Genomic DNA, 24,176 nt, shown 5'->3' with positions numbered 1-24,176 from the left:
AGCTTAGCATCACTGCAGGCTGCAGCGCACGTGAAGGTATGACTCATGGAAAGTTCACAGTGAAGGTGACACGGCTTCTGACTCTGAGTTCTCTCTGTTTAATCAGTACCAACGAGGTGACGACAGACTGATGTCAGAACCCGGCCCGATAGGCCGTGACCAACAACAGGAAGGGACACGAGCTGGGAAACGTTAATAACATAACTTATTAAGTTAAACTGAGAAGCTGACAAAGGCTGTGAGATGTGTGAAAGCTGGAGAGAGAGAGGGAGAGAGGGAGAGGGAGAGGGAGAGAGGGAGAGGGACAGGGAGAGGGAGAGGGAGAGAGAGAGGGAGAGGGAGAGGGAGAGAGGGAGAGAGGGAGAGAGACAGAGACAGAGACAGGGAGAGGGAGAGGGAGAGAGAGAGAGAGAGAGAGAGAGGGAGAGCGAGAGCGAGAGGGAGAGAGAGAGAGAGAGAGACAGGGAGAGGGACAGGGAGAGAGAGAGAGAGAGAGGGAGAGCGAGAGCGAGAGGGAGAGAGAGAGAGAGAGAGAGGGAGAGAGGGAGAGAGAGAGGGAGAGAGGGAGAGAGAGAGGGAGAGGGAGAGGGAGAGGGAGAGAGGGAGAGAGACAGAGACAGGGAGAGGGAGAGGGAGAGAGAGAGGGAGAGGGAGAGGGAGAGGGAGAGAGGGAGAGGGAGAGGGAGAGGGAGAGGGAGAGGGAGAGGGAGAGAGAGAGAGAGGGAGTGAGAGAGAGAGAGAGAGGGAGAGAGGGAGAGAGGGAGAGAGAGAGCTGCAGCTATTCCACCAGCTCCTCTGCAAGGCAACACACATATGCATTAATATGTGACAGTAGTTCCATGCTGGGGCCATCACACTGAAGACACAGTGCTACACTCTGTCTGCACAGTCCAGGCCCCACACAGCACAGGGTTGTTTAAGTGTCATGTATTTAATTCATAAGATGAACACTGACAGACACTCAGCAGCAGCTTGTGTTAGAAAGACAGTGAAGTTAGAGTACCACAGTGAGACCAACAGATGGAGCTGTTACTGTGTGTTTGAGCGGAGCAGGACTTCATGTCATGTAGAGGCCCAGCTGGTCGACTCCACGAGGCTGTGGAGAAGGCCTCTGGTGTCTCAGGAGGAGGCAGCAGCGCTGGGCTCAGGCTGTGTCCGGTAAGGCAGGACTGCTGACCCAGACTGGAGATATGGATGAGCAGAGGGAAGAGCACTCCAGGGATTCTGAATCCCACCAACACATCAGAGACCCAGGGGAAGCCCGACCGACGTCCTTGGCAGAGGTCGCAGAGGTAGTAAGGAAGCTCCTCAGAGGCAGGGCACCAGCTGTGGATGAGAGTCACCCTGAGACGCTGAAGGCTCTGGACATTGTTGGGTTTTCTTGACTGACACACCTCAGTGTCACATGGAGGTCTGGGACAGTACCTGTTGAGTGGCAGACCTATCGGGGTCTCACACGACTCAGCCTCTCAGGTAAAGTTCATCCCAGATGCTGAGAGGAGGCTGAACGTCAGATACAGAAGGAACCACCTCTTTAACTTGCAGGGCTGCTGGGGCTCATGGGAGTTTGCTCATCACATCTACATGTGTTTTGTATATTTTCAGAGGGCCTGTGGTTCTGTGGGTTACTGCAAAAATATCAGAGTTTCCTCTGCGTGTCTGGGCTCAGCCTAAGAGAGAGGGAGGGGAGCACAGACATCCAGAGGGAGCTCGGACAAAAGTCATTACATCAAAAGGAGCCAGTTGAGGTGGTTCGGGCATCTGATAAGGATTCTACTGGGTGCTCGTGGAGGTTTGTCTAGCCATGTTCTACTGGGAGGAGACGCTGGGGCAGACCCAGAGCTGGCTGGAGTGATTATATACCCCATCCTGCCTGGGAACACCTCGGGATGCCCCAGGACGAGCTGGAAAAGGTTGCTGGAGAGAGATACGTCTGAGATACCTGGCTTAGCTGCCACCGCGACCCGGCCCCGGATAAGCAGAAGTATGATTATAATAATGATAACTTTATTTACACAGCACTTTTCTTATCAAGGTTACAAGTTCTTCACAAAACTAAAATACAGCTCAATAAAAAAGAGAGGAACACAGATTAAAGATTCAGAAAGACCTGGTCAGAGCCGTCGTGAGGCTTTAAAAGAAGCTCAACATGTGATCAGCAGACAGCTCCACAGTCACAAGCCTCTGACTGCACAGACTGTCACCTTTGGACCAGAACAGAACTCTGAAGAGCTCAACAGACAGGGTTAACTCACACAGTGCACAAGAGAACATAACGAAGGCTTTGGCTTAAACACTGTAAGACACTGTAGATGAGACCTGAAGCAGCAGCTGTGTTTGCTGTAGAAGAAGCAGCACAGCAGGGCTGCACCTGAGAAAACCACCATGATGCTCCGACACGAGGAGGCTCTGGGTTCTGGTTCTGGGACCACTCTGGTCTTGAAGGGCTGAAGCACCCGCTCCCACTGAGTGAGGATGGCCTGACGGGCTCCAGCCCACCGGCCCGGTCCGGTCAGACGGTACTGATAAGAAGTACAGGGACCCAGCAACACCTGCAGCGCCAGCCTGGGGTCCTTCAGGAAGAGAGACAGCACGTTGGGTCGAACCCCCACCTGCTCTGCCAGAGAGTCCAGGTACGGGATGAAGTCCACCTGGATGGGGGTGCGTTCAGAGCAGGCATATCTGAGAGTCAGAGAAGAGACCAGTGAAAGTTTCAGGAGGAACCTGGATACCTGAGTTGTTCTGGTCGTTAAGGCCATCATGAGTTATGTTGATGTAGACACCATGTGACCGGACTGCAGTGCGTTAATAAAGATTGTGACAAATTTAACATTTCATTCAAATTTACAAACGCTTCACGTCTTACCTCTGAGTCATGGCTGCTGTGTCTTTCTCGATGTCCTGCTGCATGGCCTCCTCTGAGGGTAACTTTACTAAACCTGGAGAGGATGTGGATCAACAACATCTGAAAGTCATCACACTGAAGTCAAACTATCACATCGCTATACCTCCAGAGAAAACTAAGTTATACCAAAGAGCTAAGCTAACAGGCAGGACAGACACAGGTAGCTGCTAATCAGTGCTAACATATAAATAAATACTGAGTGTAGAAACAGTGTGTGAGACGTGTTGGACGGTCTGTTCGTCCAACAAAGCGCACACACAGATTATCTGTCTGATATTTACATGAACAAATCTCCGAAAGGCTCCAACAGCACAAACACGGCCCAGAGGTTACGTCCAGTGACTGAGTTAGCTGAGGGGACACCTAGCAGACAGCTAGCAGCTCCCAGCTGTCACTCAAAGAGGCCACGCCCCTAATGCTGCATCACTTTAAGCCTTAATATAATGTAAACAGGTGAGCTGTATAACGATTCTCCACGTACAGTTGTCATGAAGAGAGAAATGAGCTATAGAGACCCAAACTGTTTTCTGTACCAGGCTGTAAACATGTTTATTTCTGCTGTAAAGTTTAACATGGGGCTCTATGGGGACTGACTCACTGCTGGAGACAGTCTCTAGTGGACACCAGAGGAACTGCAGCTGTTGAAATCTTCCATACAACACAATCTTACTACACTGCAGTAATGATGTTGATCACTGTGGAGCTTGGCCGATATTTAAAACAAAGCGTGTCATGTCAGCAGGTATCAGCTCTGGACAGAAAGCTGAAGGTCTGAACTAAAAGTTGAGTTTACCTTTAAACACTCTTGTAGCCCAGCGGGCCTGCATCTCAGCCAGTGGGGTGAGCGACCCGAGGGCGTGGACGAAGCCCACCACAGCCAGCGTGGGCCGGGTCAGGGAGGGGGGGAACACGTGCTTGTAGAGACGCAGCCTGTAGCCACATTTAGCCTGCAGAGCTGCAGGCAGGAAGGGGAAGCTGTAGTTGTAGCCTGTGGCAAACACCACCACATCCACCTGTAGGACACACAAACACAACACATAAATGCCTGATAAGGTTGAACCATTTAAGCACTGATTATTGATTCTTCATTATTAAGTAAGCAGCCCATATATTTGCTCCTGTGCTGCACACCTTGTCAATGATGCTCCCGTCCACAAAGACCACACTGGACCCTCTGAACTCCTTCACGTTCGGTTTCACCTGAACCCGACCTGAGATGATCCGAGCCGGCAGGTCGTCACTCACGACAGCATTCTGTGCAAAGATCCTAAAAAACACATCAGAGCGGCATCAGTGAAGAGCGGATACTGTACAAGGAGCATCAATACAGTGTATGTTAAACCAGTGTTTCACACCGTTAGCATGGTCATTAACAGGCGGCTCGCTCTGCGCGTGGGCCGTAAAATGCATTGAAACAAGATGAGTTTCTGCTTTTCTTCAGACTATGACGACAGATGCTGTCAGTTTTTTTTTATGTCTTTGGACTGAAAGCTTAAAGACACCGCGCTGAAGTTTGTTTTGCACCAGCAGACTGAGAACATCCAATCATATTCATGTGTGCGTGCAGTGCCGTCTGATCATGTTGTGTCTGCATCGCTCTGTCTCTGTCAGTAAGTCACAGGATGTTGTTACCCATGTTTTGGTCTCAGGCCGTAAAGTCTGTGATCAAATATGTTGTTCACTTTGTGCTCCAACATCCGGGCGCTCCATGAGGGGAAGAGGCTCTGCAGCATCACGTTCATCCGGGACGTCCCCAGCATGTCCACTGGGAGCCCACCCTGTCCCACACGACTCACCACCCAGGCCCCACTCCTGCTGCAGAGGTACACCTGCACAGAGGAGCTAAGCATGATCAGAAACAAATATGCATACCATAACAGAGACATGTATTCATTTGTGTTACCTTTTCAGCCACTCTGCTGACATCCACGGCGATATCACCTCCAGAGCTCCCGATCCCGATCACCACCACTTTCTCCCCCTGCAGACCCTCAGCACTGCGGTAATCCCAGCTGTGGAAGTACCTGCCCTCGAAGCTCTCGATACCTGAGATGGAGTCAGAGGTGAAGGAGATCATGTACAGGAGCTTCATGCTTATAATATAAAACATCTAATGACTGTGTATGTGGATCAGGGTACCTGGGAAGTCTGTGAGGGGCAGGTGAGGCTGGGTGAAGTGTCCGGTGCTAACGATGACTGCATCAAACACATGAGTCTCCCTCTGACCCTCTCTCCTCTCTGTCTCCACCTCCCACTGACCTGTGGCTGCAAAGTCTGCAGCCTGCCTCACACTGACAACGGCCGTCTGACACACACGCACGCACGCACGCACGCACGCACGCACGCACACACACACACACACACACACACACACACACACACACACACACACAGATTTGTTTAAAAAGACGATCTGACAAGAATGAAATGGTAACTGGACACACCTTCCACCACAGATAGAGACCACTAACCTGGAAGTGTATGTGCTGCAGCAGCCTGAAGGCCTGCGCGTAGAGACGCAGGTACAGCAGCACCTCAGAGTGGTGCATGTTGTTGGGCAGCTCAGCTGGAGGGGGGAAGTCACTGAAGGCCATCCTCTCTTTGGAGCTGTTTAAGACCACAGAGAAATAGACGTTGGCTCGCCCGGGCTCTGGATCGTCCTGCAGACAGACGATAAAAAAATGAGTCTTCGATTGAGCAAAATAATACCTCAGTGTGTTGTTGGCATTACTACAGGGACTCTAAGTGAAACGATAATGGAGATGTCTGGTAACAGAAGCGTTCTGGTTTCTGTTTATAGTGTGAGTAGTATTGATCGTATTTCAGCGGGCTCTGGTTGGACACAGAAAAAGAGTCTGTGTGGAGAACAAACACGTGTAACCCTGCAGCTCTCATCAGACGACAACTTAACATTTGATTATTGTCTAGTGTCCTATATCCTCTCCGTACGCTCACACTTGGCCCTAACGATCCTCACTACAGCATACACACACTGATGACTTAATGACCACTTGACAGGTAGGGAAATGCTCCGCCTACGCGGTGATTACAAGGCAGGTAAGACTCTTTGTAGACAAAGGCATTTACTCAATATGTGTAGATAACCACCAAGTTTGTCTGTCATCTCAGACAGAGAAGGTGGGAACTAAATATAACACTGAACACAGACAGGCCTGGATGGTAGTGTGTGCTATAAAGTGAAGTCATCGTTCACATCGTAAACAAACTAAAGGCAGGTAAATAAGTGACAAGTGGCTCCTTTGAGTCCACTTACCTGAATAATCAGCAGCTACACTGGAAGCCAAGAAAAACTGGCTGTAGTTCTAGCTGATGGGTTCTCACATTGATATTGTAGCAGTGACCGTCACCTTAAACCTCCACAGACCTCCGATGTCATGGCTGCTCTCGAAGCAGGTGGGCTCCAGGCCTTCATCCAGACAGGCCTTGATGCTGGTCAGACCAGAAATCCCTGCACCGATCACCGCCACCGTCTGCACCATGCTGAACAGGAAGTATGACCGACCGAGGAAGGTTTGGTCTGTTTTCTCAACACAGTCTCGTTGTATTCCTGTGAACCTGTGGACTACTTCTCCTTGATAAGCAGTTATCTTGATTTGATGTCCTGTGAGAGATTAAACATTACTCAGCCGGCCATGGAGAGAGAGCGTAGGTGTGTGTTGGTTATGACAGGATTTACTACCAACAGCAATATAAGAAATACAATGGTTGTGTGAAGGAGAAGGTGTGCTTATCAGTGAGCTGATATCCAATTCATTTAAAGATTGTCTTTGTAATGCACCTTTAACACCTGTAATATAAAACTTGACAATTAAAGAGTCTGTTTTCAAAAGAGAATAGATTTGTGTTAAAGAATGGAACTAGTCATTAAATACACCAAATGTGATCAACACAGGAAGACAGGACCCAAAGCCGACTGTCACAGGTATTTATTGTCAAAGAAAAACCTGACTGACCGAGGGAGCCTGGTGGGGAGCGGGTCAAATACACAAGGCAACTACCACGGAGCAATACTCAGAAGACAGAAACACTAGACTCAGGGTTTGAAGATGAACTGGGACAGACAAAGACTGAAATCACTGGAAAGGTGAAACTGCCCTGGGGGCCTCTGACAGAGATGGGTTGCTCTGGGTTTGCACCTGATGACATAGACAAAGGTCAAGGTAGGACGAAGGTGGCAGAACACTGGAAGGCAGGGCCGGAGGCCAGAATCTGGCGGGTGAGCTTGTTGAGCCACGGCAACAGAAAGCTCCTTAGACATCACCACAGGAGACTGCATCAGCTCAGTAGCAGGAACAGGGACTATAGCAGGAACAGGGACTATAGCAGCAGCAGGAACAGGGATTATAGCAGCAGCAGGAACAGGGACTATAGCAGCAGCAGGAACAGGGACTACAGCCGCAGCAGGAACAGGGACTACAGCAGCAGCAGCAGGAACAGGGACTATAGCAGGAACAGGGATTATAGCAGCAGCAGGAACAGGGACTACAGCCGCAGCAGGAACAGGGATTATAGCAGCAGCAGGAACAGGGACTATAGCAGCAGCAGGAACAGGGACTATAGCAGCAGCAGCAGGAACAGGGACTACAGCAGATTTTACAAACTTGCATGTAAACACCACCAGATCACCTGTTGGTCAAAGGCTGAATAACCCGTCAACAATGCATTAAATCTTCCCAAGGCAGTGTATGATTCTAGACTATGGCAGTTATTACTTGTACATAATCATTTGAATGACCTGGAATGGAGCCAGCCTATGGTAATCACACAGCACAACTGAATGCAGGTTTCAAATAAGGCCCACTCAGTCTTCACTAAGTGTAACTTCGCACAGAACTACAAAAGCCAACGTATAATGAACTTGACAAACTAACTCCAACACACGTAACAGCATCACACCAACTGATGGAATACATGTTATGCAAATGGTACCTGCCTCCTCAAAAGAGCTTGCAGTAACAATGCTTTCCACTGTGTGGTCATCCCCTTCTTTGTCCTTCTCTTCTCCCATTTTTTCGTACTTCTCGTAGTTTGACTTGTCTTGTCTTGCGTTGTCTTGTCGTACCGTAAGCTGAGGCTGTGGGCCAGCGTGACGTCCTCCGTCTCTTCTTCAACTTGTCTGACTTTTTTTTAAAAAGCTGCTTATCCGCAGAACATATTTTGTTGTGGAGACTACTTTCTCTTCCTTTTCTTTTCTTTCTTTTAGCAGCCCCGCTGGGCTTTTGGTTCACATCGTCCATTTCTGCAGCTTCTTTTGCTTTTTCCTGCACATTTCTCTGTGATGCAATCTAACTGATAGGGGGTCAGGTATGAATTAATTTAACTCTTTTTAACTGTGGAGGGTCTGTGCAATGTAAGCCACCTGTTCTCTTTGCCCGCCCACCCTGACCATTAGCCAGTCTATACAGTGTATTGCTGCTTGCTTACAAGTCACCATTTTTCCAGCCGAGTGACTGGATAATTTCTTTTTTTTTTTTCTTTGCGGAGGGCCATTGTGTGCTATGGGGCCCCTGTGCATGTGCCCAGGTTGCCCATATGGTAGATCCGAGGCAGGCGGTTGCCTAGGGTATCACTTTGGCAAACCACTGCGTCTACAATCCTCAACGTCGCCCGTTTCTTTGTGCTTCTTCCAAAGAGCTTGAACAGCACATCTTGAAACCCCAGTGTGCTTTGAAATCTTTGTCTGGGAGAGACCTTGCTGATGCAGAATAACTACCTTGTGTCTTGTTGCTGTGCTCAGTCTTGCCATGGTGTCTGACCTGTGACATGAAACTGTCTTCCACAGCCTCACCTTGGTAGCAGAGTTTGGCTGTTCCTCAGCCAGTTTTAAGCCTCCTACACAGCTGTTTCTGTTTCACTTAATGACTGTGTTTCAACCTACATGTTGAACTGATGATCATTAGCACCTGTCTGGTATAATTGGTTGATCATACACCTGACTATAATCCTACAACATCCCTGACTGTGTGCAGGTGTACCTGTAAGAACTGATGCTGGTTTGAAAGCAAAGGGTAGTAACCCCAGATATTGATTTGATTTAGATTTTCTTTTGTTCACTCACTGATCGTTTTGTAAATTGATCAAAATAAAAAATTATTATTTATATTCTTGAAAGCATTCTTAGTTTACAGCATTTTTTCACACCTGTCTGAAACTTTTGCACAGTCCTGTGTATATAATGTCTAATCGTCTGATCACACATGATACAGACAGACAGAACAGAGAGACAGCAGCATGTGATGGAAAGAGACGAAGAAACTCAATCTTTAACAGTTTATTGTGAATGAAGAAAGACTCTTTAATGTCACAGTAAACTCACGCTGACTCGTGAATTTCACATGTTTCTAAGTCTCATCAGTAAATGTGAAGTGACAGCAGTTCATGTTCACATTTTTACATTTTCAATGATTACTTTGAATGTAAATAAAAAGAGCATAAAATTGCATCAAAATAAAGCTTTTTATAAAATAAATTCCTGAGGGAGAATCCCCTCCGACCCCCCGGGCCTGAGGCCCCACAGTGTCCTCATATCCCAACACAGCTGATCGATCGAACAATAGCAACTCTAATGATCACGTCTCTTCTGGATAACTGTGCTGCACACTGGCGAGCAAAATGTGTGCCTCGGGCGCCGTAATAGACAGAGCCGGCCCTGGGCGGCAGTGACTGCTGACAGCGCTCCAGTAGCAGGGACAGCTTGACTTTTGTACAATGAGAGGAGGAGGAGACGTGTGGGCCATCTTTAAACACAGTCAGCTGTCCATACCGCTTGGTCCCTTTCTCAGAGTAATATATGTTTAAGAGTTGATAATCAGGCCCACAATCATTGACTGGGTGCACCTGTAGAGTATAGGGTGAATATCTCATGCAGCACTGAGGAGAGTCCAAAACGGCAGTCATACACAGATACTTGTTGGTCCCTGTGTGCGTCCTCTCATGATGCTCGATGTAACTTCTGTGTAACACATCAGAGAAGACGAAGGACAGTTTTTAAAGTGCAGCTCAGCTCTCGACCTGATCCTGAGTCTTTGTGCAGCAGCTGCAGCTCTTTGTCTCTAAAGATTCAGTCACACAACACGACGTGAGAAACTTCTGCTTCAAGCTTGAGCCAGTTGTTGTTAACCAGTGAACCAGGAGTCCCTGAGGAGAACCTTTCCCCGGTCCAGGATACAATCGGCACCCTGCAGAGACAGAAGCACAGCGACGACCACAGATCCTCCAAACAGGAGCAGCCAGGGGGAACTGATCCCCGCCGGCCTGCCGTCTGGTTCTGGTACTGTTCTGGTTCTGAAAGGTTGAACCACCCGTTCCCACTGAGTGAGGATGGCGTGTCGGGCTCCGGTCCAGCGTCCAGGTCCGGTCAGACGGTACTGATAGGGCGTGACGGGGCCGCAGAAGACCTTGATCCAGAGCAGAGGATCGGTCAGCAGGAGGGTCAGGAGGTTCGGTCGAACTCCCACCTGAGATCAGATTATTACGTTGTGTCGTATTCAGACAGAAGGTAACACTGTTATTATTGTTCTGAATGTAAATGATGCTGCTGACGTGAACGGACCTGCTCAGCCATGAAGTCCAGGTAAGAGATGAAGTCCACCTGCAGAGCAGCCTGACGGGGGCACGGGTAGCTGAGGAGACAACACCATCACTTTAAATTCATTGAGATAAAAAGTGACCATCAGAGTGAGGACGATCTACCTCTTCATGTTGCTCTGCCTCTCAGACTCGATGACTTCCAGCATCTTCCCCTCAGGAGGGAGACGGCTCACACCTGGAAGATCAAACACACTGATACGTTTGCTCTTCCTTGTGTGTGTGTGTGTGTGTGTGTGTGTGTGTGTGTGTGTGTGTGTACACATTCAGCTCATAACTGTTTACCTGTAAACACCTTCACTGCCCACCTCGCCTGCATCTCCACGGTGGGCATGATGGGTCCTTTAGTCTGGAAGAGACCCATGACGGCCAGCGTGGGTTTAGACAGAGCCGGAGGAAACACTCTCCTGATGAGGAACAAGTTCAGTGATAACGCTGAGTCTCAATGAAAGGCAATGAAGCTTGTGTGTTTGATACGTCTGCTCTGAGATGTTTCCCGTGTTCACGACTGAAGAGGGAACGAATGATGTCCAGATTCATATTTCCTGTTTCTCATGTTTTTCACATAGAGGTGAAACGAACGTTTTTACAGGTGAAACTTCTTGTTAAGACTGATTTTCTTGGTTGTTGTAATCCTGGTTCTGACCACAAGAGGCTGAACTTCATCAGCGGCCCATGTTTTATAGACAGGAGTGAGTATTACAACAACAAACATGGGGGGGTGTAATGTAGTATAAATATATTATAATCAATAACATTTCTTAAACTTATCAAAATGATGTTTTTGTATTAAGAAAGATTCAGAATGAACGTGTTCATTAATTCAGGTTCATTAAAAAGGTGTTTCAATTAAACTGTTCCAGACTAACATCTGGAGACACTGATTCCCTCTCCTGCCAAGAGTTGGATGAGAACACTGATATCGCTCTCATGCTGGTTAGCTTAGCTTAGCATAAAGTCAGGAAACTAAACAGCTAGCCTGGCTCTGTCTAAAATCCAGCCTCCAGCTCCGCTAAAGATCGCTAACATGTTCAGTCTTCTACGTTAGCAGTAACACAATGATGCTGAGGTCAGAGACCTCCTGAAGTCTCTGACGTTTGGCTCCAGCAGGTGTTCATGTCAGAGGTCACATGTGACCTGAGTTTCTACCTGTAAGGTGGAGTTTCAGTCCTCCTCCTTTACATAATGAAAGTTTTTAGCTGTCCGAACCAGCAGATGCTTACTTGTACAGAGTGAACTCTCCGTGACGCCCTTCAGTCAGCGCTGCAGGCAGGAAGGAGAACGTTCCTTTATAACCTGTACAGAAGACCACAGCGTGGACGTCCTCCTCCACAGAGCCGTCCTCAAATTCCACCCCAGACTCCCTGAAGCCTCTCAGGTCGGGCTTCATGACGAGCGCTCCCTGAAGGATCCGACCAGGAAGGTCGTCATTGATCATCGGCCGTCTGTCCAAAGCTCTGTGTCAGACAGGACACGATCAGTCGCCCACACCTGTCACATGTAACATATAACCATGCATTGCTCCTCACTGACAATAATGACCACTAACAGAAAGTGTCACCTGTGTCGGAGCTGCAGGCCGTACAGTCTGTGGTCGTATCTCTGGTTCAGTGATCTCTCCACTGCCCAGTTCAGCAGAGTCTTTGGAAGCAGCCTCATGAGGATGTTATTGAGGCGCGTGATGGCGGTCATGTCGAGGGGGAGGCCGCTAGAGGACATCTTGCTGATCACCCAGGCCCCATGCCGAGTGCTGAGGAACGTCTGTCAGAGAGAGAACAAGGCTGTGAGTACATGCATCAGGTTAAACCTCTGTCTCAGGTCTGCTGGTCCTCTGCACAGTGCATCTCTTCTCTCACCTTCTTTGCAGATCTGCTGACCTCTACGGCGATGTCTCCTGCTGAGTTGCCGATCCCAACCACCACCACCCTCTTTCCTCTGCAGGCGTCGGCATCTTTATACTCCCAGCTGTGGAAACATCTCCCAGAAAACGTCTCGTATCCTGCAGAGAAACAGCGTGTGAGCCTCTCTCGTCAGGTCCTGTCACATGTTTAAAGGTTGATTTCTGTGTGTTTGCAGACCTGGGAAGTCCGTGAGGGGTAAGGCTGGGTGGGTGTAGTGACCTGAACACACCAGAACTGCATCAAACACGTGTCTCTCCTCCTCTCCATCTCTGCTGAAGGTCACCACGTCCCACTGACCGGACACAGAGAAGTCTGTCCTCTGTGAGACGCTCCTCACTGTGGTCTGAAAACACACAAACGCACACATTATCACTCTGACCTTAAAGCTTCAGGTGTTTTCATGCTGCTGCTGATGAGACTGTGATCACCTGGAAGCGAACGTGTCTGAGCAGGTCAAAGTGCTGGGCGTACAGCCTGTAGTACTGCAGCACCTGGGAGTTGTGCAGGTAGTTTGGAAAGTCAGCGGGCATGGGATAATCACTGAAACACATTGTCTCCTTGGACGTGTTGACCACCAGGGAGCGGTAGATGCTGCCGCGCTCAGGCTCCGGGGACTCCTGAGGACAGAAGCAGACATGGAGCTGATGGAAACTGATCGAAGCACCGTCTCTGTTCATGCGTCAGAGACGAATCCTGAAACAGCTGCCTCGCTCACCTTGAACCTCCACAGGCCGCCGATGTCATCACTGCTCTCAAAGCAGACGGGCCGCAGACCTTCATCGACACAGACTTTGACACAGGCCAGACCCGAGCTTCCTGCTCCGATCACGGCCACACGTCCAACCATGGCTGAGGACTCGTCTGTCAGAGGGAGCGAGGACCTGATCTGTGTCTGAAACAAGATCGAGAGTCTACAGCAACACTGCTTACACAGGCTACTGTGGTGCTAAGCTAAATGCTAACATCGGTATGCTAGCAGTTAGAATGCTAACATGGTAATCAGCTTCACTTTAGCATTTAGCATGTGTGGAAGGAAAGATTCATTCAGGGTATTTCTGTGGCTTCAGATGAGTTCAGCGCACAGTGGAGAGTGTCTGCTCATGATACTCAGGTGAAAACAGGCCCAACAACAGGTGTGGGCGGGGCTAAAGTAGATCTCTGAGAAAGTGACTCTTGCTGTGTCCGACACCACATACTAACGTGCTGCCTACTACAGACTCAAACAGTATGTACTGCATACTGCCTGCTAACCTGACTGTTAGGATGCCGGTGGCATCATACTCAGAGCCGTCTTCTCCGTATCACGTGACTTAATCGTTTACGTGTGTCCGCTCTGATCTCCGGTCCATCTCCGCCATAGTAGAAGCTGAATAGCTGCAATGCATTTTGGGGCGGTTGAGTACAACCAGTGAGATCCCGTCTCATACTCAAACATCCTGGCCGATCTAGTATACATCCGGGCATTTCTCACATACACACAATTGCATACTTTGAGATGGGAACGCACGACTTATTCCATTTTACGTCATGGTTAGTATGATTAGTATGATTAGTATGATTAGCGTGATAGTATGATAGTATCGGTGTCGGACACACCGTCTGTTTCAGCAAGTTAGTGAGAGTCTCAGACGGGGCGGGGCCGAGGAAGAAAGATGGGTTCGGCCCTTCTGCAGCTGCTTCACTGTTTCACGCTGTCTGCAGGAAACGCTCGCATTCACATACGGTCCCTGAATGGAGCCCATCAAGGGCCCTTCATCCACCCATGCAGGGCCCCAGAGAGGCCCCAGATTTCTCAGGTGAGCACACAGGTGTGTTTAAATTAAAAACAGCAAACATGATCTCACATCAACATACGACACCTTTCAGATCCCTGCAGCATGGACTGTAATCAGGTCGCACAGTTTATGATGGACCCTCCTCGTGGCTTCTTGTTGAAGCATTTTAACTCTGATGTTCACAATAACAGACTTCAGCTGCAGACACATGAGAGAGCTAAACATGCTAACACAAAGACAAGCTGACTGAAGCCCTGCACTGTCTCACGCCTGATATCATGAAGCGGTTTGAGCTGCAGCAGCTCTCAGATCAGTTACAGGAGCAGAGCGTGTGTCTGCATGTCCCAGGAACACACGTCTCCGTTACAAACACTCGTATTGTTAGTGTGAAAGCTGCTCTCACCTCTCCGTCAGCTGAGTCCTGCAGTTGAGACTGAACGTCAAACAGACTCTCGCTTCACATGAGGTTCAGCTTTAACTGACCTGATCAGTTAACAGTGCTGCGGGGGGGGGAGACTTTGACCCCGTGTGCTGGAGTGAAAAGGTCAGGATGTTTACCGAGGAAAGAGTTCAAGGTAACCATTGACGACATTAAAATCCAACCAGCCTGAAGAAGAGACTTTAATCAGTCACTGCTGCTTCAGTCGTCCTGGTCACACATTAAACAAGTTCACTGATGTTAGTTAGTCAATAAAAGTCTTTGCTGAAGTTTCATAAGAAAGATCGTTTGCCAGAAAACAACTTGTGCATGTTTCCTTCGTCTTAGTGTCGTAGACTGATGTTCTCTACATGCACGCTGCCTGTTGTCCTCCTCAGACCCGCTCAGGCCCGGTCCTGGTGGACTCTGTGGAGCACAGTGCTCTCTGATCGCTGACTCTGCCTCCTGCTCTCATCAGTTTGCTCAGTCTATGTAAACAGCTTTATCTGTACATGTTGTGCACCATACCACGCTGGGTAAACTGCCCTCACACTTATATAAACTTCTGACCCACATCTCCAACAGCTTCCAGCTTGCTTCCACCAGGTGGCGCCCTCCACAGCTTCAAATGGGTTTCACTGAGCTGAGAGACAAACATGTCTTCTCTTGTTTGTCTCCCTGAAAAAAAAACAGTCTGCATCTGAATCAGTGAAGAAGGCCTCATGTGTTCATGTGAGCTAAAAATGTTTCCACCCGCAGTCTCTCTTTGTCTCCTTCTGTTCTGTTGTTATTCTATATAAAAATGGTCCCGGACTGCAGTGAACGCGCCTCAGTCAGCGCCTCAGGTCAGCGCCTCAGGTCAGCAGGGTTACTGTTGCAGACACCGCTCTCTTTGTTTCAGGTGTTTCAATGAGTTGGAGGAACATCAAGTGATACATCTCGCTCTTCCACTGAGAGTTAATCTCAGGTAACACATCTCCAGTGTTTCCAGCTAAACCTTCAACTGATGTCAACACAAACAACCTCTGCAGGTGTTCAGGTAATAAACTATTTCTGGCTTTAAACATGGAAAAAGTTTTAAAATCAACTAAATCTTTGTGAGACTGTGAGAATGTGACACAGACTGTTAGTGTGTTCTCTAAAATTCACCTTGTTTATAATCGTGATCTTTTCTGTAACACAAACAAAGGTTGAGTATTAGTCGTACCGTGTGGGCTCGTTCCTCTGAGCAATGAAAAAGCGAACAGTATAAAATATGAAGAGAAGCAGAATCCAAACTGTCCTTAGCTTTGTTTAAAACATTTACTCACTTTTTATATACATGAGGTTTCCAAGTCAGATTGTTATCACTCGATGTGAACACCATTCACAACCATCCGATCATCCTTTCTCCTTTTACCAAAGATCAAGAATTTACTTTGACTCCAATTCAAGGATGATTTATTTTCATCGAACCACCTAAGTTTGAACATTTCACACACTAAAGTATCTGACTTCAAATCCTTTCCAGATCAAAACATATCAGTGTCATCTGCGAACAAAAGAGTGCAAAATGCTGGAAACGTCACATATTTCATTAATATACAGCTTAAACAATATTGGGCCCAAAACCGCCCCTCGTGGGACTCCACACTTTACTTTCATGAAATCAGAATCAACAGCAAACTGAACAAACTGCTTTCTGTTTTCTAAATATCTTATTAAACATTTGTGAGTTTTATTTGGATACAAACAAACCGCGGTCAGCGGCATTTTTTAAATCAATGAATCCCGACCGTGTATCGCTTGTTTTCTATGGCTGCTGTGATTTCTTACATGTAGATCTGTTTGTTCTAAAGCCACACTGTTTCTCACTTTATTGTTTTCTATGAAATCATTCACTTTAAAAGCAAAACACTTTTCCAGCACTTTGGAAAACTGAGACAGCAGCGTCACCATTTTTAAAAAGCAGAACTTCATTTTGAAGAAAAAAGAATTCAATGACAAGTTGCAGATCAAGGGAATGGAGTAATAATGCTGTCAATGGTCGTCAGTCATATCCGTACCCTGACAATCTAATGATGATTTGCTCTTACTTTTCTTTATAATAGTAAAAATGTAATTCTCATTTATTTCTCCAAGAAACATTGACTTATGATTCCATAATCACACACAGGAGATGCTGAGGTGATGAAGACACCGCAGGTATGTGGTGTGTGTTCCAGCGTGGATTCAGCCTGTTTACACTGTCAGGGGGCGGAGCTTGGACAGCAGGGTGGGGAAGGTGGTCGGGCTGCGCACATGGACGTAGTAAACAGCTGCTCCTCCGGCCATGACGGTCAGACTCAGCTTCAACAGACGAGCAGCGATTGAGGCCTCCGGCTCCTTTATCTGGAAGAGGAGGACATGTTCGTATAAGCATCACATGCTAGGCTAACAGAATGTCGAGGAAACGGTGATTCATGTCACACCTGTCTGGTCTTCAGAGGTTGGTACATTCGGTCAAACTGGGTTAGGATGGCTCTGCGGGCCCCGTCCCATTTCCCAGGTCCTACCAGGCGGTATTGGTAGGCTGTGACGGGCCCCCAAAGGATGCTCTTAAACAGCCGGTAGTCTGTGAAGAACAACCAGAGCAGACTGGGACGCACCCCGACTTCTCCTGCTAAGTCGTCCATGTAGGAGACGACGTCCACCTGCAGGGGGGTCAGCCGGGACAGGATGAAGCTGCAGAGGAGCAAGAGGAGAGAGGAGCAACCAGGTATAAACAGAACAATATTAACATTAAAGATATAAACAAAAAGCCTCAACGTGTTACTAACCACGAGCAAGTGATCTGATCAATACAATAGTTGCTCATAAAGAGCAAAAGGTTTCCTAATTAAACTGTGAATTTAAAGCATCACTAATCAGAGTTTTTATATGTTTTAAACCTGGTCCTATGTTTACACATATTTTGGGCTCTAACAGGAACAAAGTGTGTGAGTGTCTCCAGTAGATGTGTTCATCCTACAGCAGTGAAACAGGCTGTAATGTCTGCAACATAATCCTTGATGGGTCAAAGGTCGTCCACTAAAAGTTCTTGTTGTTTCCACTGACAGGCTCAGATTGTTATTCTAAGTGTGTGACAACATGACAGAAAGGATCCCTACAGAGATAGACCTTTTTGTTACAGAGGAAGATGATTGTTTTAACCACACACAGACGTTACATCGCTCTCTGCACACACACCAGACTGCATTCATAAAAACAGTGATTTTAGAACACAGAACAGGTGAGCTGCTGCTCTGCTGCTGCATTGGTTAGTTTGTGTTATTGTGAGTTGTACAACTGAACTCATCTTTTAAACATGAAATTTAAACAATAACACAATAACGTATCTGATGAAGGCAGCGGCAGACCAGCAGCCCCGAGGTTCTGCAAAGTAAAAGGACTCTTGTTGTGAATGGAGTTGGGTGAGAGCGGCGTTACAGCTAAAGGGGAGTAAATACATTTGACTCACATTAACAATTAATGCCTATGTTGCTTTGTGTCTGCTCCAGGTATAACTGGCATGTCCTTATATAATACCTATATAGAGTTATAATGTGCCAGTGTGTCAGAGTGTTATCAGTATGTGGTCAAACATTATATTAATGCAGCTTTTAAAATGTAAATGTCGTCATGTATTCACTGTGAAGGGATTCAAACAGAACAAGCATCAAATCATCAGGCACAGGAAGCTTCACCTTTTCTCCATGTCCTTGGTGTCTCTCTCCACACACTTTATCATGGCCTTGTTTGAAGGCAGAGTTTTATGTCCTGAAGAAGAACAGAAGACAGACAGCAAACAGAGTGAGTACAGTACAGTGATATACGCTCAGGTCATGCAGCCTCACCTTTGAAGATCCGCGCAACCCAGCGGGCCTGCAGCTCAGCCTGGGGCATGATGGCTCCGAGGCCGTGGATGAAGCCTACCACAGCGATGGTGGGGTGCTCCAGGTTGGGAGGAAACACATGCTTGTATAGTCCCACACGGTGCCCGGACTTATACATGGCACTGCTGGGCAAGTACGGGAAATCATAGTTGTAACCTGTGGCGAACACAATCGTATCCACCTGGAGCGAGGATGAGAGACGTTAGAGACAAAGGCAGATTTTTGAGCGAGTTCTGAGAGATTAATTTCAGTCAGACCTTCTCCACGATGCTGCCATCATCAAACACGACGGTGGAGCCTCGGATCTCCTTCACGTTGGGTTTGACGATGACGGCTCCGGACAGAATCTTAAAAGGCAGATCGTCGTTGATCACAGGGATCTGACTGAAGAGCCTGAAGAGGAGGCAAAGCAGACAACACAGCGATGATGTAGGGTTAAATGTGACTCTTCTGTCCGCACACTTCAGTTACAAGTGAGGGAGTCAAACTTTACTCCATTTATTCTGTTCAGTTATTCCACTCGCTCGGGGCCACAGCCGATCCCAACAGACATCGAAGAACCTCATGGATGGAGGATTCAGTCAAGCCCTCAGGCATCACCGGGGAAACAGAGGGATGACTGCTTAAAACTTTGGGTTTTGATGGTGAAAAGGATAAAACTTTTTTATTGGCCATGTTTTTCTTTGTAAGTGACCGTGGTGGGTCCATCATTGGGAATTTATGGACTCCACCTCATGCTGTCCATAAATTCCTGATAAAAATCGTGGAAGCACCTGGAGACAAACACCAGCACAGGTAGAAACATAAAGCCAGAGCCCTGTTGCTGTGCGGCATCAGATCACTGCACCATCGTTTCCCCCAGAGTACTAACCTGCATGGGCTTCTCAGCACCTACCTGTGTTTGGGTTTCAGGGCGTACATGGTATGGTCGTACATGGCGTTCAGTTTCTTCTCTCCAAACCAGTTGAGGAAGTTCACAGGTAGCAGCTGGAACAGGATGTGGACGAAGCGCGTGTTGTACTGCATGTCCACTGGCACGCCATTGTCAGAAACTTGGCGGATGATCCAGGCACCACGACGAGTGCTCACATACACCTGCAGAACCAGTCAGACCAAGTCAGACAGGTCAGCACGCATCAATGACTCTGAATCAACTTTTTTCATCAAAGGAAGTCTCCCACCTGCTCGGCCACTCTGCTGCTCTCCACAGCGATGTCTCCTCCTGAGTTTCCGATGCCGATGACCACCACTCTCTTCCCGTACATGTCCTCAGGCCCCTTGTAGTCCCAGCTGTGGAAGTATTTGCCTTCAAACGACTCGATTCCTGCAACACAGCAAAACGATGTCTTAAGATGTTACGCCAAGAACAGGACTGACACTATTCTGAAGCCAAAGCATACAACATCTATGTCTCATAATTAATCTATACCCCGAAGTGTAGAACAAGCTGACCCTACGATGACTGTTCCACCTTGGACAGGTGTATATAAGACGCGTGTTTACCTGGAAAGTCTTTGAGCGGCATGTTGGGGTAGGTGTAGTGCCCGGAGCAGCAGATCACTGCATCAAAGACGTGACTCTGCTCCTGTCCGTCTCGGTCCTCAGTCACCACCTCCCACTGACCCGTCCGACTGAAGTCTGGTCTCTGTCGGACGCTCTTCACCGACGTCTGAATCAAACATATCGAACAGATTAGATTAGTTTGTAGTTATTGTTTCAAAGTGCAGTGGATTCACCTCATGTTGTTACCTGGAAGTGAATGTGCTGCAGCAGTTTGAAGTGCTCTGCGTACATTCTGAAGTACTTCAGGATCTTAGAGTGATGCATGTAGTTGGGGTAATCAGCAGGGATGGGGAAGTTGCTGTAGCACATCGCCTCCTTTGAGATGTTGATGGTGAGTGAGCGGTAGATACTGGCCCTGTTTGGCTCCGACACTTCCTGCAGAGAACATGTTTCAAATGGAAGAAGGCTTAAGAGTGAAGATGGGGGGCAAGATATCAGAGGAGAAGCCGACGAGACATCAACCACTGGTTTGTGTAGAACGCAGTTGAAGACTAGTTTGACTTCTTGGCCATAACCATCTTGAATTTTGGAACCTGAAGTGATCATATGTAGTCAACAGGGTGGAGCTAAAGCGAAGCGAGGGGAAGCAGATGCAAGTTATCCAACTTACATCCATCATGTCTGATATCTGAGATAACAGCAAGACATTTTTTAGGTTTTAGGTATCAACCTGTCAATCACAGGTAGCCCCGCCCTAACCCCTCCCCTCTTCCTGATCTGTGTGACTCTCAATGGGAGCATCAGTGACTAAATCATGCTGTGCTGAGGAAGACTTGAAACTAGAGACTGAGACCATAAACTCATTAGGAACATGTTTACTGAGGGAATACATCAGGAGAGGAGGAGGAGCATGTTCTCATAGACTTCTATAGGATCACACTTCTTTTACAACCCGTGGAGTCGCCCCCTGCTGGACATCAGGAATAATGCAGGTTCAAAGATTTTCTGTGTTGTCTTAACTCCTCATCTGACACACAGTGTTTGACCCACGGACAGATGGAAAACCTCAGACCTGGCAGCCCTGCCGCTCACACTGGTTGTGTGCGAATTCGGATACTATATGCTACATGCTACATGCTACATGCTACATGCTGTGTTCGACTGTAGTATGTAGTATAGACGAGCTTTTCAAATTAATTTGCAGTACGCTACGCCAGGCGCAAGTTTCCTAATATTTTGGCATTTCGAACACAGCAACTGACAGCCGCTTCCTCATCATATTCTCACCTTCACTAGGCAGGAGCATGAAATCAAACTGATTGTTAGCCTTTATTCTGCTCCTGCTGAGGTGATTTACCTTGAACTTCCAAAGTCCGCCCATGTCGTCGCTGCTCTCGAAGCAGATGGGCACCATGCCCTCATCCAGACATGCCTTGATGCTGGTCAGACCTGAGGGCCCCGCCCCGATCACTGCCACCCTGTGCACCATGATGGAGCTGCAGGAGGGACAAAGAGAGAGATTTGATTAACTTTAAGTCAACTTACTGACTAAGGTTTACTAACAGTATGAACACAGCAGGCGGATCAGGGATCTGTGCATCTTTGAACAAACTTGTTCATTTTAGATAATAGAATTACTCTTCATATACTTCTTGGTTCAAACTACATAAAGAAATTATGATTCTTTCCTGCATCCTCAGTGACAGACTGAACAGGGTATGTAGCTTCCTCTCCTCCAAACATCGTCCTGTAGACTGTAAGGTAAACTGTATGTCAGACTAAGATCAAGAACACGTTCAAATGTTTTCATTATAAGTTACTTTCTCAACAGTAACCTTTTCCTCTGGGACCACAGGATATTCCCTCCACATGACAGGAAGTCCCTGTAGTTTGTGGGGGAAATTTGAAGTAGAGTTGACTTAACAACAACGGTCTTTGAGTTTTATTAGAAGCCTTTGCAAAGCTGTTGATCAACAGAGAAGTCTGCAGGAGGAGGACAAAGACGTATCAGACTGCTAACTTTTTAGCTACGCCTTGTTTCAGGCTCAGGGGCAGCTGCAACAAAGTGAAAGTTAAAACAGAAGTGTGAACTGCCCGTCAGATGAAGGTCAGGTCTGGTAGATTTCCTGTTTTGCAGAGAGTCAAACAGAGAACTAGAGAACGTCTCAACAAACACCTAAACTCTTCTGCTGATTCAGCATCAGCACCTCCTGATTAAATACATGATGACATTAAAGCTTCAGTACTCTTCATTCGGCTCACCTTCTGCCTCATTCATCTTTCTTTTCCATCCATTATCTTCTGCTTATCCAGGGCCGGGTCGCGGTGGCAGCCTACTCAGCAAGGTGACCCAAGCGTCCCTTTCCCCAGCAACATTTTCCAGTTCCTCCTGGGGGATTCCGAGGCGTTCCCAGGCCAGACAGGATATATAATCCCTCCAGTGAGCTCTGGTCTAGCCCGGGGTCTCCTCCCAGTTGGAGGTGCCCGGAAAACCTCCAAAGGGAGGCGCCTAGGAGGCATCCTAACCAGATGCCCGAACCACCTCAACTGGCTCCTTTCGACGCGAAGGAGAAGCGGCTCTACTCCAAGCTCCCCCCGGATCTCCGAGCTCCTGACCCTATCTCTAAGGCTGAACCCAGACACCCTCTGAAGGAAACTCATTTCGGCCGCTTGTATCCGCGATCTCATTCTTTCGGTCACTACCCAAAGCTTGTGACCATAGGTGAGGGTTGTAACGTAGATCGACTGGTAAATCAAAAGCTTTGCCTTCAGGCTCAGCTCCCGCTTCACCACCACAGTCCGGTACAACGCCTGCATTACTGCTGATGCTGCACCGATCCGCCTGTTAATCTCACGATCCATTTTACCCTCACTCGTGAACAAGACCCCGAGATACTTCAACTCCTTCGCTTGAGGCAAAGACTCACTCCCCACCCGGAGAACCATGGCCTCAGACTTGGAGGTGCAGACTCTCATCCCAACCGTGTCACACTCGGCTTTAAACCGCCCCAATGCCTGTCCATGAAAATCACAAACATTATCGGTGACAAGGGACAGCCCTGGCAGAGGCCAACACGCACTTGGAACGTGTTTGACTTTGTGCTGAGGATGCGGACACAGCTCTCACTTTGGTTTTACAGCGACCGGATGGCTTGTATCAACGGCCCCGGTACCCCATACTCCCCACAGGACCACCCGGGGGACATGACCATAAGCCTTCTCCAAGTCCACAAAGCACAAGTAGACTGGATGAGCAAACTCCCATGCCCCCCTAAGCAGCCCTGCCAGGGTAAAGAGCTGGTCCACTGTTCCACGGCCAGGTCGGAATCCGCATTGTTCCTCCTGTATACGAGGTTCGACAATCGGCCGGAGCCTCCTTTCCAGCATCCTGGAATAAACTTTACCCAGGAGGCTGAGTAGTGTTATACCCCGATAGTTGGGACACACCCTCCGGTCCCCCTTTTTAAAAATGGGAACCGCCCCCCCGGTCTGCCATTCCACAGGTGCTGTCACAGACCTCCATGCAACATTGAAGAGGCGTGCCAGCCAAGACAGCCCAACAATGTCCAGAGCCTTTAGCATCTCAGGGCGAATCTCATCTACACCTGGCGCCTTGCCACTGAGGAGCTTCTTGACTACCTCAGTGACCTCTGCCACGGATATAGATAAGGCTTCCCCTGGAACTTCAGACTCTGCCTCCTCATCAGAGGACGTTTTGGCTGGGTTCAGGAGTTCCTCAAAGTGTTCCTTCCACTGCTCGACAATATCCTCAGTCCGGGTCAGCAGTTCTCCACCCCTGCTAAAAACAGCTTGAGCCAATCCCTGCTTCCCCTTCCTGAGTCGTCTAACGGTTTGCCAGAACTTCTTTGAGGCCAACCGAAAGTTCTACTCCATAGCCTCCCCGAACTCCTCCCACACCCGGGTTTTTTGCTTCCGCAACCACAGAAGCTGCAGCCCTTCTGGCCACTCGGTACCCGTCTGCTGCCTCTGGAGACTCCTGGGCTAACCAAGTCCGAAAGGCCTCCTTCTTCAGCCTGACGGCTTCCCTCACCGTTCGTGTCCACCAACGGGTTCTCAGGTTGCCGCCACGACAGGCACCGACAGCCTTCTGGCCACAACTCCTTGTAGCCGCTTCCACAATGGAGGCTTTGAACACGGCCCATTCGGATTCCA

At 48.2% G+C, this 24,176-nt stretch overlaps 3 protein-coding genes across 3 annotated transcripts; all 3 read right to left on the bottom strand.

Moving 5' to 3' along the window:
• Positions 1 to 778: 778 nt before the first annotated feature.
• On the bottom strand, positions 779 to 6,405 carry LOC138607194 (flavin-containing monooxygenase 5-like). The gene is made up of 11 exons (XM_069679762.1): positions 6,274 to 6,405; positions 5,377 to 5,565; positions 5,045 to 5,210; positions 4,809 to 4,951; positions 4,538 to 4,734; positions 4,037 to 4,172; positions 3,699 to 3,918; positions 2,867 to 2,939; positions 2,320 to 2,682; positions 1,034 to 1,425; positions 779 to 795 (listed from the first exon to the last, which is right to left on the bottom strand). Exons 1-11 carry the CDS (start codon positions 6,403 to 6,405, stop codon positions 779 to 781), a joined length of 2,028 nt encoding a protein of 675 aa, XP_069535863.1.
• Positions 6,406 to 10,041: 3,636 nt separating this feature from the next.
• On the bottom strand, positions 10,042 to 13,261 carry LOC138607174 (dimethylaniline monooxygenase [N-oxide-forming] 2-like). The gene is made up of 10 exons (XM_069679743.1): positions 13,130 to 13,261; positions 12,843 to 13,031; positions 12,592 to 12,757; positions 12,370 to 12,512; positions 12,075 to 12,274; positions 11,737 to 11,970; positions 10,799 to 10,920; positions 10,619 to 10,691; positions 10,479 to 10,548; positions 10,042 to 10,383 (listed from the first exon to the last, which is right to left on the bottom strand). The coding sequence occupies exons 1-10, from the start codon at positions 13,259 to 13,261 to the stop codon at positions 10,042 to 10,044; spliced, it is 1,671 nt and encodes a 556-aa protein (XP_069535844.1).
• A 3,454-nt stretch (positions 13,262 to 16,715) lies between these two features.
• LOC138607101 (flavin-containing monooxygenase 5-like) lies at positions 16,716 to 21,492 on the bottom strand. The gene is made up of 10 exons (XM_069679658.1): positions 21,361 to 21,492; positions 20,250 to 20,438; positions 20,004 to 20,169; positions 19,682 to 19,824; positions 19,396 to 19,595; positions 18,758 to 18,893; positions 18,462 to 18,681; positions 18,312 to 18,384; positions 17,058 to 17,310; positions 16,716 to 16,977 (listed from the first exon to the last, which is right to left on the bottom strand). The coding sequence occupies exons 1-10, from the start codon at positions 21,490 to 21,492 to the stop codon at positions 16,828 to 16,830; spliced, it is 1,662 nt and encodes a 553-aa protein (XP_069535759.1). The 3' UTR covers positions 16,716 to 16,827.
• Between the last annotated feature and the right edge of the window lie 2,684 nt (positions 21,493 to 24,176).

The sequence above is a fragment of the Semicossyphus pulcher genome, unplaced genomic scaffold (assembly GCF_022749685.1).
Source record: "Semicossyphus pulcher isolate SPU_LCO1_2020_fin unplaced genomic scaffold, fSemPul1.0.p SCAF_4, whole genome shotgun sequence".
In the NCBI taxonomy this organism is placed as follows: Eukaryota; Metazoa; Chordata; class Actinopteri; order Labriformes; family Labridae; genus Semicossyphus; species Semicossyphus pulcher.
Note: the sequence above shows the minus strand (reverse complement) of the source record. Positions and strands in the feature narration are given on the sequence as shown.